The 18,767-nt window shown below is 34.0% G+C and overlaps 1 protein-coding gene across 2 annotated transcripts in view; it reads right to left on the bottom strand.

The window, feature by feature from the left end:
* Positions 1-13,515, bottom strand: part of LOC112019733 (glycine--tRNA ligase, chloroplastic/mitochondrial 2) — a 29,872-nt gene extending 16,357 nt beyond the window's left edge. The window contains exons 1-18 of one of the 2 annotated variants that reach the window (XM_024052245.2): positions 13,107-13,515; positions 12,939-12,989; positions 11,991-12,058; positions 10,640-10,721; positions 10,478-10,541; positions 7,759-7,814; positions 7,450-7,527; positions 7,220-7,294; positions 7,071-7,141; positions 6,295-6,411; positions 6,092-6,193; positions 5,092-5,218; positions 4,437-4,520; positions 4,167-4,253; positions 3,696-3,797; positions 3,185-3,248; positions 1,166-1,221; positions 124-195 (exon numbers count right to left, since the gene is read on the bottom strand). In XM_024052245.2, the coding sequence (XP_023908013.1) occupies positions 124-195; positions 1,166-1,221; positions 3,185-3,248; positions 3,696-3,797; positions 4,167-4,253; positions 4,437-4,520; positions 5,092-5,218; positions 6,092-6,193; positions 6,295-6,411; positions 7,071-7,141; positions 7,220-7,294; positions 7,450-7,527; positions 7,759-7,814; positions 10,478-10,541; positions 10,640-10,721; positions 11,991-12,058; positions 12,939-12,989; positions 13,107-13,367 (1,617 nt within the window). In that variant the 5' untranslated portion in view covers positions 13,368-13,515. Of the gene's footprint in view, positions 1-123; positions 196-1,165; positions 1,222-3,184; positions 3,249-3,695; positions 3,798-4,166; positions 4,254-4,436; positions 4,521-5,091; positions 5,219-6,091; positions 6,194-6,294; positions 6,412-7,070; positions 7,142-7,219; positions 7,295-7,449; positions 7,528-7,758; positions 7,815-9,168; positions 9,259-10,477; positions 10,542-10,639; positions 10,722-11,990; positions 12,059-12,938; positions 12,990-13,106 lie in introns of those variants that run through there. The other variant, XM_065764312.1, reaches the window with a different exon arrangement.
* Between the last annotated feature and the right edge of the window lie 5,252 nt (positions 13,516-18,767).

Genomic DNA, 18,767 nt, shown 5'->3' on the forward strand with positions numbered 1-18,767 from the left:
TAATGAACAGTAGATTAATAATTGATTTTATTTTTTTATTTTTAACTAACAAGAAAAGAGGAACACATGCAAATCAAATGTTAAGAGCCCTAAATAGAAATTAAAAATTAAAATTGTACAAACCTGAGAGTTCCAGCGCATTGACTTTGGAAATGATATTTTAGCAATGGTACTGGGCAATTCTTCAGACAACACCTATTTATAGCAAATTAAAAACAGCATTTATCAACAAATCCTTATGGGTAAACATTGTTAAATTAAAAAAAAAAAACCACAAAGTGGTGACAATAGAATCAAAAGGCAAGCCACATGTCCACTATTCTAAAGCAGCAGTCCAAGTAAGTAGCCATTAATTCCTAGAATCTTAGAAAATCATTGAGCAAATTGTCACCTTAAGGAGATAGATAAGTAATCATTAATAGGATACTAGAAACATGGTATTCCATTATTTATCTGTACCTTGATAATTTGTACTCACCAATAAGCTCCAATAGCTAACAAGCCATTTATGTAAGAAATAAAAATAGAATAATTGACACACACACACATTAAGTGATGTTCATATATCTGCACATATCATTGGAAATTACGTTTTCTTTCAATCAGTATTAATTTTAAGCATCAGATATTATTGCATCTGTCACCTTAATAATAGAAAAGGGGCATGGTAAAAAAAATGAAAGAGCCCTAATCTTCATCAATGCTTCCTTGAATTCCTCCCCAGCTCTTTTTAATTGTATCCTATTCATGAGTTCTACAAATAGTACATAAGATAAACTTTTCTACTAACATTTTCTGTTGGAAACTGTGACTGTTAATAAAGTTTCATTCAGTTAATCAAAACATTCGGTCTTTTTTTTTTTTTTTTTTTTTTTTTTTTTATAGATATAAAGGAAAGTAATACTAATTTTTTTTTTTTTTTTTTTTTTTTTTTTGATAGATATAAAGGAAAGTAATACTATTCATTCAGTATTTGTCTTATATTAAAATTAGCACATATTGACATCTTAACTGAATCAATACACATCTGCAATTGTACATCCAAATTTGATAGGCACTTCATCTAACCAAATACATTCACAATAAATAACTAAGGAAAAACTTTATTTTTTTATGAGAGAAGTTCATAAATACAATTAGCAAAGAGAAAAAGAGGCACTAGAACCTCAACAGCAAGTCGGGCAGATTCCATTATACGAGCATATAGATACTCTGTTTTCCCTGCATTTTGAAAAAACCCTCATGAATACCCATTATCAAGTACAAACATTATGTATAGCAACTTTGAAACAAGAAAATGTGAATTTTCTGGAACACGGCCCTAAATTTCTGATGGCTAACCATTCAAATGTGCTAAGCTTTAAAGGCCAAACTTACTTCCCCTCAAAGTAGCAGTTAAATAGCAATAACTCAGAACTTTTGCAGCAAAGTGGCCCATCAATAAATGGGCCAGATAAAGGTTCACTTCTATTAAAAAAAAAAAATGCCAGCACGGGAACCCAGTATGCCCCAGCGGAATTATGTAGTAAACAACTATAGTACAACTTAGTTGATTTGGCATTAGGTGTACTAGCAAATTAAATTGATTACTTGGTCAAATAGAAGATCAAATAGCATAAGATTTTCTATACTTATACTGAATATTAAACATTTACAAATACTGAAAACAATCTTCTGTGAATACAATTAGGTAGATCTCATACACAATTTATTGGAAGTGCATGGGTATGCTCATCAACCCACCTCACAGATGAGTCAATCGTTTCCATAGATTTCTGCCAATAAGCTCTAGCTCAAATGACACTTGATGCCCCCATAGAATGGCTTGGAGGGTAAAGTCATGTGTTCAAACCCACCAGAATCACCAGATGCATGTTTACTTGCCAATCAAGAAAAAAAAATTGTTTCCATATATTTTTACCAATTATCTGCAATCTCCAAACGTAAACATGTCTGCTATTGTTCTCACATAAGGTGGAAAATTCGGAGTTAGAGACTTCCCTAAATGAAAGTGATAATACTAGTGTGCAAGCAGAGTTTAGTGTTAGAGACAGCTGGTCAATGGCCATGGAGCTTGGAATTTCTTGTTTAAAAGTGGAAATGATGATAATAGTTGTCAACTTAGTCACTGGGAATTTTGCCACTAGCAGACTAACATTTTCCTTTGCTGATTGCAGAAATTGTTTGTTTTTATATAAATAACGTAAGAATATTATTAATAATAGAAAGATTGCCAAATGAAGTACATTGGGGATGTACTATGGGGGCACAAATCAAGAAACAAAAGAACAACAGTCAAGAAAAAAAAGAAAAGGAAGAGCAAGAAAAATGAGAAAAAACCACACTCCATTCAAAGAGAGTGTAAGAAAAAAAAACTTAATCTCCAGCAAAGAACGTTCACAACCCTCAAAGTTTCTAGCATTCCTTTCACGCCAAATGCACCAAATCAAGCAATGAGGCACCAATCTCCAAATATCAATGTGACGATGTCGTGCAAACTTTCCTTGCCAAGCCTCAAACAACTCAAGAACAGTATGAGGCATAACCCATTGAATACCAAACAAGCAGAAAACCAAGGACCACAACTCCCAAGCTATGGAGCAATGAAGTAGAAGATGATCCACTGACTCCCCACACCTCTTACACATATAGCACCAGTCAAGCACTATCACTCGTCTTTTACGAAGGTTGTCTGTTGTTAAGATCTTACCTAATTGTTATTCACCCTCTCTTGCAGTAGTTTGACTACGGTGATGCTCTTGCTTAGCTAGACTATTCACAAGATGAGGATTTGGTGAGCTATGATAAGCCTCCTTAAAATATAAGTCCTCTTTTGTGTAATGATAATACTGATTTGTAAAAGGGGTTAACTTCTAAATATAACCATTGCAAGATACTTGCAATATGATAACTTATCACAGTAAAAACTAATCACTATACACAGTTCTAAGTCACCTTCTAGTAGTAGTTTTTTTTCTTCCTCTTCTTTTTTTGTTGGGGGAGGGGGGGGGGGTGGGATTGGGGGAGTATTGAAATAATTAAACCATCTCTATATTCAAAATCATATAAAAAGTACAAATAAATTTGAGGAGATGAACAATGAAGTAAACTTAGATCTCAAAACCTTCTGCTTGTAATGGCAACTATTTCACTTTCTTTTTGTAGGTAAACTTTGCACACTCACCATCAATCTTTCTATTCAATGAGTCCAGTGGTATAGAGTATCTACGGCAAAACCCCTCAGCAGCCTGACATGAAATAACAAGTTAAATATTATATGGCTATTCATATTCAAATCAGGTACTAACCAATTAAAAATGATGACCTTTTAAGTTACAACAGTATACAATGACATCTCAATAATTACACTAACAAGTGAGCAATGGATTCTAGCTTTGCCAAAGTCACAGCACAAGCTGGGAAACATAAAATACGTGTAATAACTAATAATCCCTTCCATGAAGGAAAAACAAATAAATTAACATTAATAATAAAGCAATTGCACTCATGGTAGTTACTACCTACTTCTATTGCTGTTTTCAAATAATCTCACCACACAAATCATTTGGCCAAAAAAGCAAATTTACTTTTCTTTTTCTTTTTTTTGATAAATAAAAATAAATAAATAAAATATTAAAAATAAAAAATAAAAAAGCAAATTTACTTAAGCTCCCAGGAGAAAAAGAATGGCAAACCTTTGTAGCATTTCCTTGATTATCAAATGCTTTTGAAACAGGAGGTCCTCGAACCTCAACCTCCTTCTCAGCTTGTTTAGTGCAAAGATTCTCAACACAAACCTGGAAATGTGGCAAAAAGGCACCCATCATTACCATTCAGTGTGACGAAATGAAACTAGATAAGGTCCTGAAATTTGAACACTTCTGAAATTTCAGTGGACGCCTGGACATTCAATTTTAGTACTAAGAGCCACATAGGGTACTATAAAATTCAACATATTTAGATATAAAACCTGCATTATTGCATGTGAAACATGGTTCTTTTTTATTATTAAGTATAAGATAGAAGAACTGAACCCAGAAACAAATCCCATGGAAGAATGCAATTAGGCCATTAAACCATAAGAATAAAGAATAACTTCTCTTCTATTTTCTCTATTTGGAAAACAATGTCAGTATTTTGCAAAGGGAAATATAGTTTCACTGTACCAGTAATCTGCGAGGTGTTCCAAATGCTTGCACTTCACCATGGCTTAATCTTTGTTTTTCCAACACCAGCAATATCAAGTCTTTGAGCTGCAATGACCAGCATTTCAGTCAGTGAACAACTATAGATGGAAAATTAGGCGGAAAAAGTGGGGTTGACAGTATCTAAAAGGTAAAGAGAGCTTCAAAACCAACCAACCAAAAAATAAAAGGGAAAGGAGATGGCTATAATAAGAAAAGGATCAACATGCTTCATGTGAAAAAAAAGAGTACTTGCTGGCCTGCATCAACTACATCTTGAGGCGGCATCTCTTCAGTCCCAATCTCAAGAACAAACAACCTTGAATCATCATTCACCTGTGACATAAGTCAAAGAATAAACCCACATTTAAAAGTAATAACTAATGTACACATAGTAGTTGTTAAACCGTGACTTATTCTGGTCAAACAATAAAATTATAATGTTAAAAAGTTCACATAAATTTAAAGTTCTAGCAATATCCAACTACTAGAATTTCAATGACAAGGTGTCAATGGTAAATTGAACACCATCCCCCCTCTCTCTTACACACATATATATATATTATATGTCTAGGAGTGTACAAACACAATTATATAATTGCTCAGACCATTTAGTTCTCATGCGTAATTTATGATGTCTTTAAAGCTACAAGCATAGGTAAAAAAATCAAGGACTCCTATGTACACCTGGTGATCAAACCATATCAACAAGAGCATGCCACAAAAAGGGATGTAACAGTAAATCCCAAAATAATATTGAGTCTATTCATGTAGGGTTGATCATTCATACATATAATTAAAATGTTAATATATAAATAAATGAAAGCTAAATTAGCCTTAAGAAAACTGCTATATCAATACTCCAAACAATGAGAGAAGTTCAAGTCAGCTGCATATGCAAACTAACCTTCTTGACGGCTGTATCCAAAAGCTCTTTAGGACACACAACATGAACAGGGTCAGAAGCAACACCCAGTGGATGTCCAAGAGACTCCCTGGTATTCAACCAAAGTTGTGCACACTGACGAGCTAAACTGATTGAAGAGAAAAAAGAAACACACAAAAAAGAAGATAAGATAGACACAGAACTCAGAAGGATTGACCTGAAAGGATCATGTTCTTAAAAAATATATCTTTGTTCAGGCCTAGACCAGCAATTTATTTGCATGCAAATAATCTGTCATGCATGTCTCTGACTCTGTTCTGTATTATCAAGCTGCCAACCATTTCATTGATAACATAGACACCAATATTGGCCCTTAACTTCATATGAACATTCAGTTAATGGAACCGAAGTTGGTAAATTTGTTTAGCTAAGCAATGATAACCAGTTGCAACTTATAGTGGCTAGGACTGTTAGTTTCAATAGTCCTCCCTACCTCCCATTTTGTTGATCCTATGGATCAAAAGACAATAGTCTTGTTCCTTTATAAATTCAATATTAGTTGAGCTGCTTGAGCAGTATATCGCAAGTTGCAGACTACATATTAATCTTTCTCCTGCTGATCAGAGCATATATGTCCCCTAAGATTTTGCCATAACATGTCATTGGCACCAAAAATTAATAGTGCCCTGTGCTCAGTTGAAAAGTCTACCAGATGGTCTATAAATTTAGTTCTAAAACCTTACCCATTAATTGAATCTGTACAAAGAACATGGTAGGTCATGTTATCACAGATAGGGCTGAGACAACAATGACTACAAAAAAGGTATCTGCCCAACTTTAAGATCGAGAGATTATCGGATTAAAAATAAAAATTGATCTCTATGAGTTTCTAAAAGTGGACCTTAATGCCATTCTACAGCAAAACAAAATTCACAACTTCAATTTTACCAGTACATACATGACAGTGTTTTTCTATTTTCAGTGCAAAGTTTTCCGGGCCACAATTAGGAAGAATCCTTACCTTCTTATCCGACCAAAATATCGAGCACGTTCTGTTACCCCAACAAAGCCTCTAGAGTCTAAGATGTTAAAAGCATGAGATGTCTTCAGAAGCTGATCATACCTAGCATGTAGCACAGAAAATGTTAACTTAAAGAAAAACAGAGAAAAGGTTTCCACATAATGCACTGAATAATGGAACATAATAAAAATTAAACAACATACGCAGGGATTGCAAGGCCTAAAGCAAGCAAAGAACGCGCCTCTTCTTCAAAAAAATCAAAGTGTTTCTGAAGATTATGAACACTTGCATGTTCTAGATAATATGCACTCATTTCCTTCCTGAAAAAGAAGTACGAAATATATTGATTGTGGACATTTAGAAAGTAAATGGCACAGTCAAGCTTGATAATGCTTATATAACAGAAGGCCGAAAAAGAGCAAAATAAAGAGAATAGAGATTAAAAAGGTTAATGGAAGTCATCTGAATATTTGAACTTCATATCAGATGGCATCCCATCCAACTATCTTCAAGTGCCAATCAAGCACCTCAGAGTTCTTTTATATTAGCTTCCAGCAGTAGTATGCTTCAAAAAGAGGCAAAGCTGCTCACAAAGGAGAAAGTACTTGACTAAAAAAGGGAATGAGGCAAGAAGTTCAACAGTTAACTTCTACAAAGGAGACTAAAAGAACACAGAGGAGTAGAAAGGTGGGAGTTTGAATATCACTAACTCGAAAAGTTTATTTGCATAAAGTACAAAATGTTTGGGGTAGCAATTCCATAAAGACCATGACAAAAATTTAGAAAGACAAAAGATTACCAGCATTTAGGAAGAAAGTACGAAACATAATCCATTATTCAAGAATACTGAGTGATGTACATTGACAATCTTTGGAAGATTATAAGTATTTGTGACCACAAAGTTCTAGCACTATTTTGCCTTTATAGAAAAAGAAAAAAAAGAAATATATAAATATATATATTTTGAGGAGAAACCTACTCATTCTCCAAAAACAGCTCCCCGTATGTAATTCCATCAGCATATTGAATTTTCTTAAAATGATCAACTCCCTGCCAATTAGTTCAGACAAATTTAATAAAATGGACAATGAGGTCAAAGATTAATAAAAGAAACAATCAAAGACGGACCTGTAGTAACATGAGGATGCGCTCAAGACCATAAGTGATTTCAACAGATATGGGCGACAATTGCAGGCTTCCAGCCTACAGAGAAAGAACGGGAAAAAAGCTTCAAGTGAAACCAAATAAAACTTGGCAAAATCATGAAAAATCAACAGTACCTTGAACAGTAAACATGAAAGCCATATAATCCAAAATTAGGGAAGATTCTTAGTTCTATTCAATTTTAAAGGAGTAACCTGCTGGAAGTAGGTGAACTGGGTAATCTCCATCCCATCCATCCAGATTTCCCAGCCTAAACCCCAGGCACCAAGTACCTATAAGCATGTTTGGTCAGCACATAGAAAACAAACAAGCTCATGATCCATTTAGGCAAAAATGCTTCCTCAAGAAAAATTTTACACATATAGTTGCACTATGCTTACAACTATGAGCCACAGCAAGGAAATCTAACCAAGTTAAATTGTATCTCAGTAAGACGCACTAATTAGATCTGCATAAAATAACAAGGGAAGAATAAAAATCCACCATCAAAGACAAGATATTACCGGACTCTCCCAGTTGTCCTCCACAAATCGTATATCATGCGCACTAACATCGATACCTATCAAGCATAAAGCATCACTGTTAAACGAAGTGTTGAAAAAAGGATAAAATGTGAAAATATTAAATAGTTCTTGTCATTTGCACAAACATCAATGGGACTAGATGATTGGCAATCTAAACAACAATTACACACAACATGTAACCTTATTGAATCCTAGAGGCCTTGAACCACAATCTTACCCTCCATCCGAATATTAAGGGAGTAGGAAGCACCATTTGAATTTTGAGCTAGAGCTCATTGGCATCATTTGAAATTGTTTTGGAAACAATGGCCATTAAAACATAGAAGCTTTTAGGCCAATGAGCTCTAACTTAAATGCAACTCCTCCCCTTGCGAGGTTAGGTGGAGGGTCTGGTCAGAGTTCTAGATACTTGTAACTTTAGATGATATTTGTGGCTACCCTCATACACTTCCTGTGTACATGAAGATCATTGCCTTCATTTCTCTCCAATAAATTTTTTTAAATACTTGTAAAAAGAAGAAGGTGGAGCATCAGGTCATGGGTTTTCAAGACCACCATATACATATTCAATTACCATTAAAATGAAAAAGACACAAAATCTCTTATGTTCCTGCATAGATATAACACGGAATGTAAATGGTGCTTATTCATTTTAATTGTAAAGGAATAACCAAAATCCTTGGAGACTATGACAGTATAAAAATCAAAGGTATTACCATATAGGGACAAAATATAGAACATGAAGTGCCATAGATATATGATAGTTTTTTTTTTTTTTTTGATAAGTTATATGATAGTTAAAATAATAATGTGATCTCATAATCATCAACCTCCAAGCCAAAGAAGGTAGTGATCATGATTCTCAATCAAATTCGTAGATTGAGGTAGAAATTCATCCCGTTAAATCTAATAGAGACAATAATATTAACCACTTTGTTTGTTTATTTATAGTGATTATTCTCTTGAGCTTTAGATTGATCATATGGAATGCAATTTTATTAAAGCTGGAACTAGATATTAAGTGATGATAAAATAGATGGACAAATAATGCCTACATGTTATCACTTTCAGTATCTTGGCTCAATCATTTGTAAGAATGGGGAGATTGATGAGGTATAGAACATGTTATACATGCTGTTCTTTTTTTTTTTTTTTTTTGGGGGGGGGGGGGGGGGGGGGGGATTTGGGGGGGGGTGGGGGGGGTGGGGTTGAGAATTGGTTTGGGAAGCACCAGTCAACTATCTGGAATATGATACCAGGTTGTTTACTGTGGTTAGCTTGGCAGGAACATGATAACCGTATCTTTGAAGATAATGAGAGATCTTTAGATCTTTTAAAAAATCTTCTATTTGGTACTCTATTTCTTTGGGCTCGTATTTGGGGTCTTACACAATGTATTTCAATTTCTGCTTTCTACAGTCTGTTAGCTTTAGCTCTTGAGCTTTATGTATTTTCTTCATGTCCAGAGTGTTCGACATCATGAACACGATGTTCATTTTTTCAATAAAAGTTCTATTACCTATCAAAAAAAAAAAAAATTACACATATAATTAGAGTTGGGAAACATAAAAAGTGAATTGAGAATCTTGCATGATTGAATATTACCATTAAGTTGAAGGGGGTGTTATATATGATTGCTATAAGACCAGCCATACTTCAAGGAAAAAAATGTTAGGCTACTAAGAAACAACATGTTCATGAAATGAGTGGAATACCTCGAAAGAACAAATGATGAGGTAGGGCCTAGTTCATTTTCCAACTTGAAAGGAGAGCTCGTGATTTTTTTTTTTTTTTTTATAAGTAATAAAGATGTATATTCAAAAAACACTACCTCATGCAGAAAGTCATAAGGCAGAGAAAAAAAATTAAAGAAAAGAATATAAAAAAAGAAAGAAAAGATACTAATTTCAAAGGAGAGAGCTAAGGAATATAGGGAGAGAATCACTAGAGGTGAGTCCCCAAGCCCTAGACCAGTCAAAAAGGGAGCCACTAAAAAAAGCCAATAGCTGGTTGTCAGAGTTTTCCATATCCTCAAACGTCCTCCAATTTCGCTCCCTCCAAAGACACCACATTAAACACAACGGAGCTAAATTCCAAATGCTAGACAAATGCTTCCCAAGCCAATTCCACCAACCAAAGAGAGTATCCACAACCAATCTTGGCAAGACCCATGAAATTCCAAAAGATCTTAAAACCAAACTCCACAACCGGAAGGCTCGTGATTATCATATTAGGGAACCTCTAGATACCCAACTTTCTTCCATTTATGCAGAAAATGGGTGTGCCTCTGCATCTTTGTCAAGAAGAACAACCAACAGCAACATTGTAAGGCCTAGTTCATTTTCTTATACAGCATGACTTCTAATGAATTTTTTTTCCCTTTTTTTAAAGGGAAAAATGAGTTTTAGTCCGTCATTTATGGTTAAGATGTGGCTCAATTGCTAGTTTTCTTCTTGTATTGATATCGGTTTCAAGAATCAATAAGCACAAGACATGAAAATGGACAAAGGGCACCAATGAATTCTTCTCAACTTATTTTGACAAGTAATGATGTTTTATTGAAAAAATACTACTTGATGTACAAGTAAAATGAACACAGAGGAACCTACAGAATTAAAATTCTTTTCAACTTTAAGAACAATGCAGAAATGCCTTTAAGCTTATAGCAATTTAAAGAAAATATAGGCAGAGTCACTACCTAAAGCTGATAGGCTACGAATAAAAAGGTCTTGTGAATTTCCAGGATCAGGCTTTAATATAACCTGAGATCAAATTTGAATACAAGCAGTAAGGTATTGTAAAACAAAGCTCCCTAAATCATCCAGAAAAGAAAAATTTTATCTATAAACTCAAATTTAACCTGAAATTGAGTGTGTCTTTGAAGCCTGTTTGGATTTTCACCATAACGACTATCATCTGGCCGAATGCTAGGCTCCGCATACCTTTCATATGAATCTCCATGTTAGCAGTTACCTAAGAAAACTCTTCTTTTTTTTTTTTTCCTTTTTTTTTTTTGGGAGGGATGGTTTTCAAGTATCAATGCAGTTGTCAAAATGTAAAATAGTAGTGACAGAAAATCTCACAACTTTATAGCATGTTAAATTAGCTAATCAAACAATATTTTGAAGATTCCAGCAAAAAATCAAAGCAATCAAAATCAAATTTTCAAACTTTTTCAAGCCTAGTTACAATAAGCAAATGCTTATAAGAAAGAATTTGATCCCTGAAACGTCTAATTCACACAGGCCTTATCAACCAGCATGCATTAAAAATCCACATCACCCCAATATTGATCAGCCAATTACCCCATTATATGCATGACAAATCTGTGCATTTTTTTTTTTTAAATGTATAGAAACCTTTGGCAGAGATATCTTGTTATTGCAAATAAAAATGAGAATAATTTTGGCTGCCATAAGTTAAAAAGGTTGATTCCAATCTGCTATTTGTTTATTTTATGTCTTTTCAACAAACAAGATAGGCAGGTATGGTAGCATCAAAGTCAAATTATAAAAAGAGGGGATTGGGGGGGGGGGGGGGGGGGGGGAGGGGGGGAGGAATATATTGATTTTTATTATTTTATTTTGCACCATCTTCAGTTTCGTTTACGACAAGAACAACTTCTTTATAATTTACATACAAAAAAAGGGACCAAGGGGTATTTTTCAGAATGTTGCAAACAATTGAACTGGAATATAGTTAATTTAAGCTACATGGTTTCTAGGAAATCATTATTTAGATGACCAATTTCTCCATCCAGAAAGTAGTAGGTCTACAACCCTCTTGAACATTACTCATTGAACCCCATATGTCAAGAAGGTAACGGTCACAAATCATACGCAACGTCACAATGCAACAATAGATGACCTACAGTCTCACCACTACATCTACATATGAACTAATTATACAAAACATTTGACCCTTTTACACGTAACTGGATCTCACGTGCAAACAAACTAGTATCAACAACAGAAATCCTGCATTGACTACCAATCACTTTTCTTCTCTTAATTAAGCCATATACACCATAATCCCAAGGAAACCATCCATGTTCATTAATTATTTCAGTTACTACATGACTCTAAACATCATTTTCCTAAAATTTCAACACTTGCTTGCACAAGAAGATACATCAAAAGAAGTGACAACACTTGCTTCCACAAAAATATATACATAGTAATGCATGGAACTTCCAAAAACAGCATACTTACGCAACATTCCACGGTTCTGGACCCAGAACTCTCAAGAATGTAAGAGGATTCATAGTCCCAGCTCCAACCTGGTCAACAAAGATTAACGTAAATTACATCAAACAACTCACCAAGTGTGAAATGGATTTATATTAAATTGTAGACTAAATTAAACTTTTGACCATTAAAAAGTTTGACGTTATTTTCATTATGGTCCCTTGAGTTTCATGTTTTTCATTTTCGTCCACCAAATTTAATTCGGTTTTTAAAATGATCCTTCCCCATGCCAACTAAGCAATGCCATTTCTTCTCTGTTTCTTGTTTTTGCTATCTCATAATGGCCAAATTAGTCACAGACATAAACGGAAGTACCATTTTGAAAATGAAATTAAACTTGCTGCAAGAAAATGAAAACAACACTGAGGACCCAAAAGTGTATTCTAATCTTAACTGTAATATCAAACAACTGCATTATATAATATTGAGAAAGTTTATGACAGCAACTTTTGTCACAACTCTGAGGTAGTCGACTGTAAGTGATAGAGAAAAAGTGAACCTAGTGGGTCCACCACTCGCAATCGAGCACGTTATCAAGTTGTGTCAAATGTTGTGGTCGTAGAATAACTGATTACAGCTGTGTTTGGTTCGAGGGAAATTGATTTCCGGAAAATATTTTCCGCATTTACGGGTGTTTGGAGCGACAGAAATGTTGGTTAAATAAAGGCATTTATTGCAGAAATTGGGTTATGTTTTCACTTTCCATAAACCATTTTCTCCCTCACCCAAAACTTATCAACCGAAGCTCCACCCCACCCCCACTAACGTCCCCGGTCTCCTGTGCTTGGGAAATAATGTGATAAAGTAGTAGAAAATTTTCATAGCATTTTCAGGAATGCATCAAAACACTGTAAAACATTTTCCGGAGTATTTTCAGAAACGCAACCAAACACTAACACAGCATTACATTACCTCAGTATTGCTGCATTGCATTACGGCACATCCAACAGAGCCCCAATATTCCTATAAAAACACGAGTTGAGAGTAACAGTATTATCGTCAATAACACTAACACTAACAAAGAAAAACGCAGAGAAAAGCAGCGTGAATTCAATTGAGTGAGTTGAGAAGAAGTGAGACCTGGAGGCGCTGAATGGCTTGCTGGAAAGTTGGGACGGAGGACTTGAGAGCTTCGTTGTTGTTGTTGTTGTTGGAGGAGTCCGAGTCCGTAGAAGGCGAGTGTTGTGGAATACTAGTGGAAGAGGTGCTGATTGCGGAGACGGCGTAGCGGCGGCGAGGGCGGAAGAGGTGGTGGTTGCGGTTGGCGACGCGGAGGAGAGAGAAGCCGGAGGTGTGGGGTTTGAGGAAGGAGATGACTAGGGGAAAGGCCAGGATGGCCATGGCTATGGCTCTGAGAGGCTCGGAGAGTGAGGCTTAGCCAGTTGGGGTTTATCGGTGGACCATTTTAACACACCCTCCGTGTACTCTTATTTCGAAACCGTTTTGTGAAAATACGATTTCACCCCACGTGACAGCGCGTGTTGTGACTTTTGAGTGTCCTAGGAATTCCTTCAAATTTTAATTGCGACACTGAGTGAGGGTAATTTGCAGGCTAGCATGCATTTGGGAGACAATAGCATTAGTTAGCATGCGTTAGAAATGATTCATTAAAGTAACATCTCAAGTTTTATTGGCTCGAGTTCAATATGAAACTCGAGTCTCAAATACTCGAGTTTCACTTGCTGATTTGGAGGTTTTGAGTTTGTAAAAATAAACCCGAGTCTATAGGACTCAATTTCTATAGATAAAGATCTAGAAGACAAAAGAAGAAGAATAGCGGAACAAAGGACCAAATCAGGAAGGAAGAAGAATAGAGGACCAAATCGAGCAGGAAGAGGAAGAATCGGGTCTGGAAGGAAGAAGAAGAAGAAGAAGCAGAGGTCTGTTCGTGGAATGTGGAGAATGGGGAACTCGAGTTTTAAATACTCAATTTCCACGTGGATTTTTTTCCACATCATACTGCCATCACATGCAACTCGAGTCTTAGAAACTCGAGTTCAACATTTGAACTCAAGTTTTAGAGTCTTGAGATGCTAGTTTGCTACATAGTCTTGTAAACATTACAACAAATTAAAATATTTCAAAAATAATGTTAAATGCAAAAAAAAAAAAAAAAAAAAAAAACTTGAGATGCTAGTTTGCTACATAGTCTTGTAAACATTACAACAAATTAAAATATTTCAAAAATAATGTTAAATGCAAAAAAAAAAAAAAAAAAAAAAAATCTACTGTGGTGTTAAAAATTGGAGAGAGAAAATTGGTTTTTGCCCACTCAAAGAAAGTAAATACCAATGTCCCTCTTCAAGCTGAGATTGAGGCAATTATTTTGGTGCTTAATATTGCTACTAAGCTGAATGCCTCTCACTTCGTAATAGAAAGTGACTCCAAGATATGTATAGATTCAATAAGAGATCCCGGTGATCAAGTTCAATGGAGATTGCTTAGCTTTTTTTTTTTTTTTATGGGAAGAGATTGCTTAGCTTTGTTTCGGCTGTTAACTCTATATTTATCGAGCTTGGTTCAATATCCTTTAGTTGGGTTTATCGTGAGGAAAATTTAGCAGCCCATGAACTAGCCAAATGGTCTTGTAGCCAATTTTATTTTTGAAGTTTTGGTCTTGGTCATTGCCCTCCTAGTGTTGTAGATGTGATTGTGAAGGAGTCTGGCCTTTCTGTTTAGTTTTCTTTCTTCTTCAATAGTCTTTTATTTCATTAAAAAAAAAAAAAAAAGTGTTGTGTGTGTCCAATAACAAGTATATGATAATCATTGTCCATATGTAATCAATTGTTGAGGCAAAAGTTTAGGTTGTTATAATGCCTTGAAGTATTTTGTTTCATGCTATAAGTTGAATCGATGTGAGTATTAAAAAACATTTTTTTTTTTACTAGAAGTATTAAAAGTTCATAATTATTCATTTTTATTTTTACATTTCAAACCTGAGCAAGTTCAAACTCATTTTCAAACTAAATAATATGCTTAAACTTAGCTTATTTTCTTATCAAACAAGTTTGAATTGGATTTAAGACTTTTTGTAATTTGAGGCATATGGGTGGAATGAGAAAACCAATTTCGTTTGCCTTCCAAAGTGACAAAGTATGGTTGAAAGTTTAGATTGTTTCCTTACCCAGATTTATAAACGAGTCGAGTTAAACTGAATTTTAAAACCTATAATTGGCCATTTAATTTTATTTTAAACACGAGCTGAGTTTGAATTCATCATCACACCATATTATATATTCAATTTATTATCTCATTGAAAAAGGTCAAGCTTGTTCATAAGCTTCTTTATATATAATATATCTATAAACTAAATTATTTTTATCTCTCTAAAAATGTATACTAATAATTAATAATTATACTATTGTACAAAAAATATTTCATTTGTAACCTATAAAAATTAAAATCAACAATCTTGTATTTTTTTAAAATTATGTATTGTTTTCTCTACAAAGTGAATTATTTATATTGCTTTGTGGGTTAATTTTAGATAGTAACTTATTGAACTTTGGGCCTATCAACTCATGTTCAATAGGGGAGTTGAACCCTCTGCTCACTCCCATATTTTAGAGATAATGGAGGTTAGCGGTGTGTAAGAGTCACACACACACACACACACACACACACACAAATTCAACTAAAATAATTCTGTCATAATTATGATAAATTATATTCACCATACAAAATACTTGGGAAAAATGAAAGAGGTGGAGAGAGAGCCCTACTTGTGCATATATACACACAGACACACACACTAGTCTTTGAGCACGAGCGTGCTCAGAGGCACTTCTATTTTTTTAGGTAAAGGTTAATAATGTGCTCAAAGGCACTTCTATTTTTTTAAGTAAAGGTTAATAATTTTTATATATTATAATTTAGAAACATTTTTTTTTATTTTTCAAAAAAATAAAAAAGATAAACTTTAGAGATAAGCTATGACTATAATTTCTTTTTTGAACACGAAGGAAAAAAAATCATAAATTGTAGGAATTCTCTTTTTGAATTCAAAATGAAATTTGTTATTTGACATTTATGATCCTATTTTTGATGAAAGTATTTTTGAATCACATAAAAGTCCGGTTGGAAGAGGGGAATTCTCTCTCTCTCTCTCTCTCTCTCTCTCTCTCTCTCTCTCTCTCTCTCTCTCTCTCTCTATATATATATATATATATTTAGAATGTTATAATAAATCATAGGTATGTCTAAAATTGAATTTAGATAATGATCCTAGTTTTTGGTTGTCAGATTTTTAAAGGGATGTCAACATTGAGTTTTTTTTTTTTTTTTTTGGGTATTACAACAATCCAGTTTGCAACCAATTTTTATATAACATGGTGCTAAAACCTCTCTTTTTTTTCCTTAAATTTTTAGGGGAAATAATCACTTAAGAAGCTGTTAAATTTGAAGAACATCGTAACTTAGCATTAAATATTTTCAAAATGCTTTTCAATTTTCATATATAAATTGAATCTACTTTTCAAGGAAAAAAAAAATGAAATCAAGGAAAATTGAAGCTATTGCAAATGAATATACTATATTTTGCATTGCAACATTTTTTTTCTTCTTCACATTACAGAAATTATATATCTTATCACTTGGGTGTCCCCGAAAGAACAACATTGCAACCAATCTTGTTGTATTACTACTCCTGTGGTATTGTCATCTAACCCTTTTTGCCAAATGATTAAAATGCCCTCACAGATCATGCATGATTATAAAAACAAAAAATGTTTATAACATGAGTTATTGAATGCAAATTATTAAACACAATGTATATGGAGTGCATGTCTCATTAGTTAAAATCATATTTAAATCACAAATCTCTTTTTCGAGACAAAAGATTTACCACTTATCCATTAATTTAACCAACACAATTGTTTAAAGGGTTATATTAACGGATACCTTTAAGATATTAATTGATGAACAATTTTATAAAACTTTTAATACAATTTTCCATAGCATTTTCAAGAATGCAACAAAAACACTAGAAAATATTTTCCGGAGTATTTTCTGAAAACGCAACCAAACATTAAATAATTTCATTTCGGGAATATATTTTATGTTCGGGAAACATTTTCAAACACAGCATTACATTACCTCAGTATTGCTGCATTGCATTACAGCACATCCAACTGAACCCCAGTATTCCTATAAACACGTTGAGAGTAACAATACCATTATCAATAATGCTAACACAAAAAAAAAAAAAAAAAAAAAAAAAAAAAAAAAAAAAAAAAAAAAAGTGNGCATGGAGAGTGAGGCTTAGCCAGCTGGGGTTTAGTAGTGGGACTTTTTGTAATTTGAGGTATAGCCGTTAGATTTACCACTTAAGATAAATCTCTTTTTGTCTCAAATCTCTTTTTAAGAGATAAAAGATATACCACTTACCCATTGATTTAACCTACACAATAGCTTAAAGGGTTATATTAACAGATACCCTTAAGATATTTGTTGATGAACAATTTTATAAAACTTTTAATACAATTTTCTATAGCATTTTTAGGAATGCAACGAAAACACTAGAAAATATTTTTCAGAGTATTTTCAGAAAATGCGACCAAACACTAAATAATCATTATGGGAAAATATTTTACGTTTCAGAAACATTTTCAAACACAACATTACATTACCTCAGTATTGTTGCATTGCATTATGGCACATCCAACTGAACCCCAATATTCCTATAAAACATGTTGAGGGTAACAATATTGTCATCAATAATGCTAACCGAGAAAAAAAGAAAAAAAAGAAAAAAAAAAAAAGTGAATTCAATTAAGACTAGGAGGCGTTGAATGGCTTGTTGGAAAGTTGGGGTGTAAGACTTGATAGCTTCGTTGTTGTTGTTGTTATTGTTGGAATTGAAGTTTGAGTCCGTAGACGATGAGTGTTGTGGAATACTAGTGGAGGAGGAGGAGGTGCTTATTGCAGAGAAAGTGATGCAGCGGCAAGGGCGGAAGAGGTGGTGGTTGCGGTTGGCAACGCGGAGGAGAGACAGGCCGGAGGTGTGGGGTTTGAGGAAGGAGATGATTAGGGGAAAGGCAATGATGGCCATGGCTATGGCTCTAAAAGGCTTGGAGAGTGAGGCTTAGCCAGTTGGGGTTTATCAGTGGGACTTTTTGTAATTTGAGGTATAGCCGATAGATTTACCACTTAAGATAAATCTCTTTTTGTCTCAAATCTCTTTTTCAGACAAAAAAATTTACACTTACCATGATTTAACCACACCAATGTTTAAAGGTTATATTAACGATACCTTTAAGATATTTTTGATGAACAATTTTATAAAACTTTTAATACAATTTTTCATAGCATTTTCAGAATGCAACAAAACACTAGAAAATATTTTCCGAGTATTTTCGAAAACGCAACCAAACATAAATAATTTCATTTTGGGAATATATTTTAGTTCGGGAAACATTTTCAAACACAAGCATTACATGTACCTTAATTACAACACATCCAACTAAACCCAATATTCCTATAAAACGTTGAGAGTAACAATATCATCATTAATAACGCTAAAAAAAAAAAAAAAAAAACCAAAAGAGAAAAGTGTGAATTCAATTGAGTTGAGACCTGGAGGCTTGAATGGCTTGTTGGAAAGTTGGGACAAAGACTTGATAGCTTTGTTGTTGTTGTTGGAATTAGAGTCTGAGTTCGTAGATGGCGAGTGTTATGGAATACTAGTGGAGGAGGAGGAGGTGCTGATTGCAGAGACGGCGAAGCGGTGACGAGGGTGGAAAA

This window comes from Quercus suber, unplaced genomic scaffold, assembly GCF_002906115.3.
Source record: "Quercus suber isolate HL8 unplaced genomic scaffold, Cork oak 2.0 scaffold_551, whole genome shotgun sequence".
NCBI lineage: Eukaryota > Viridiplantae > Streptophyta > Magnoliopsida > Fagales > Fagaceae > Quercus > Quercus suber.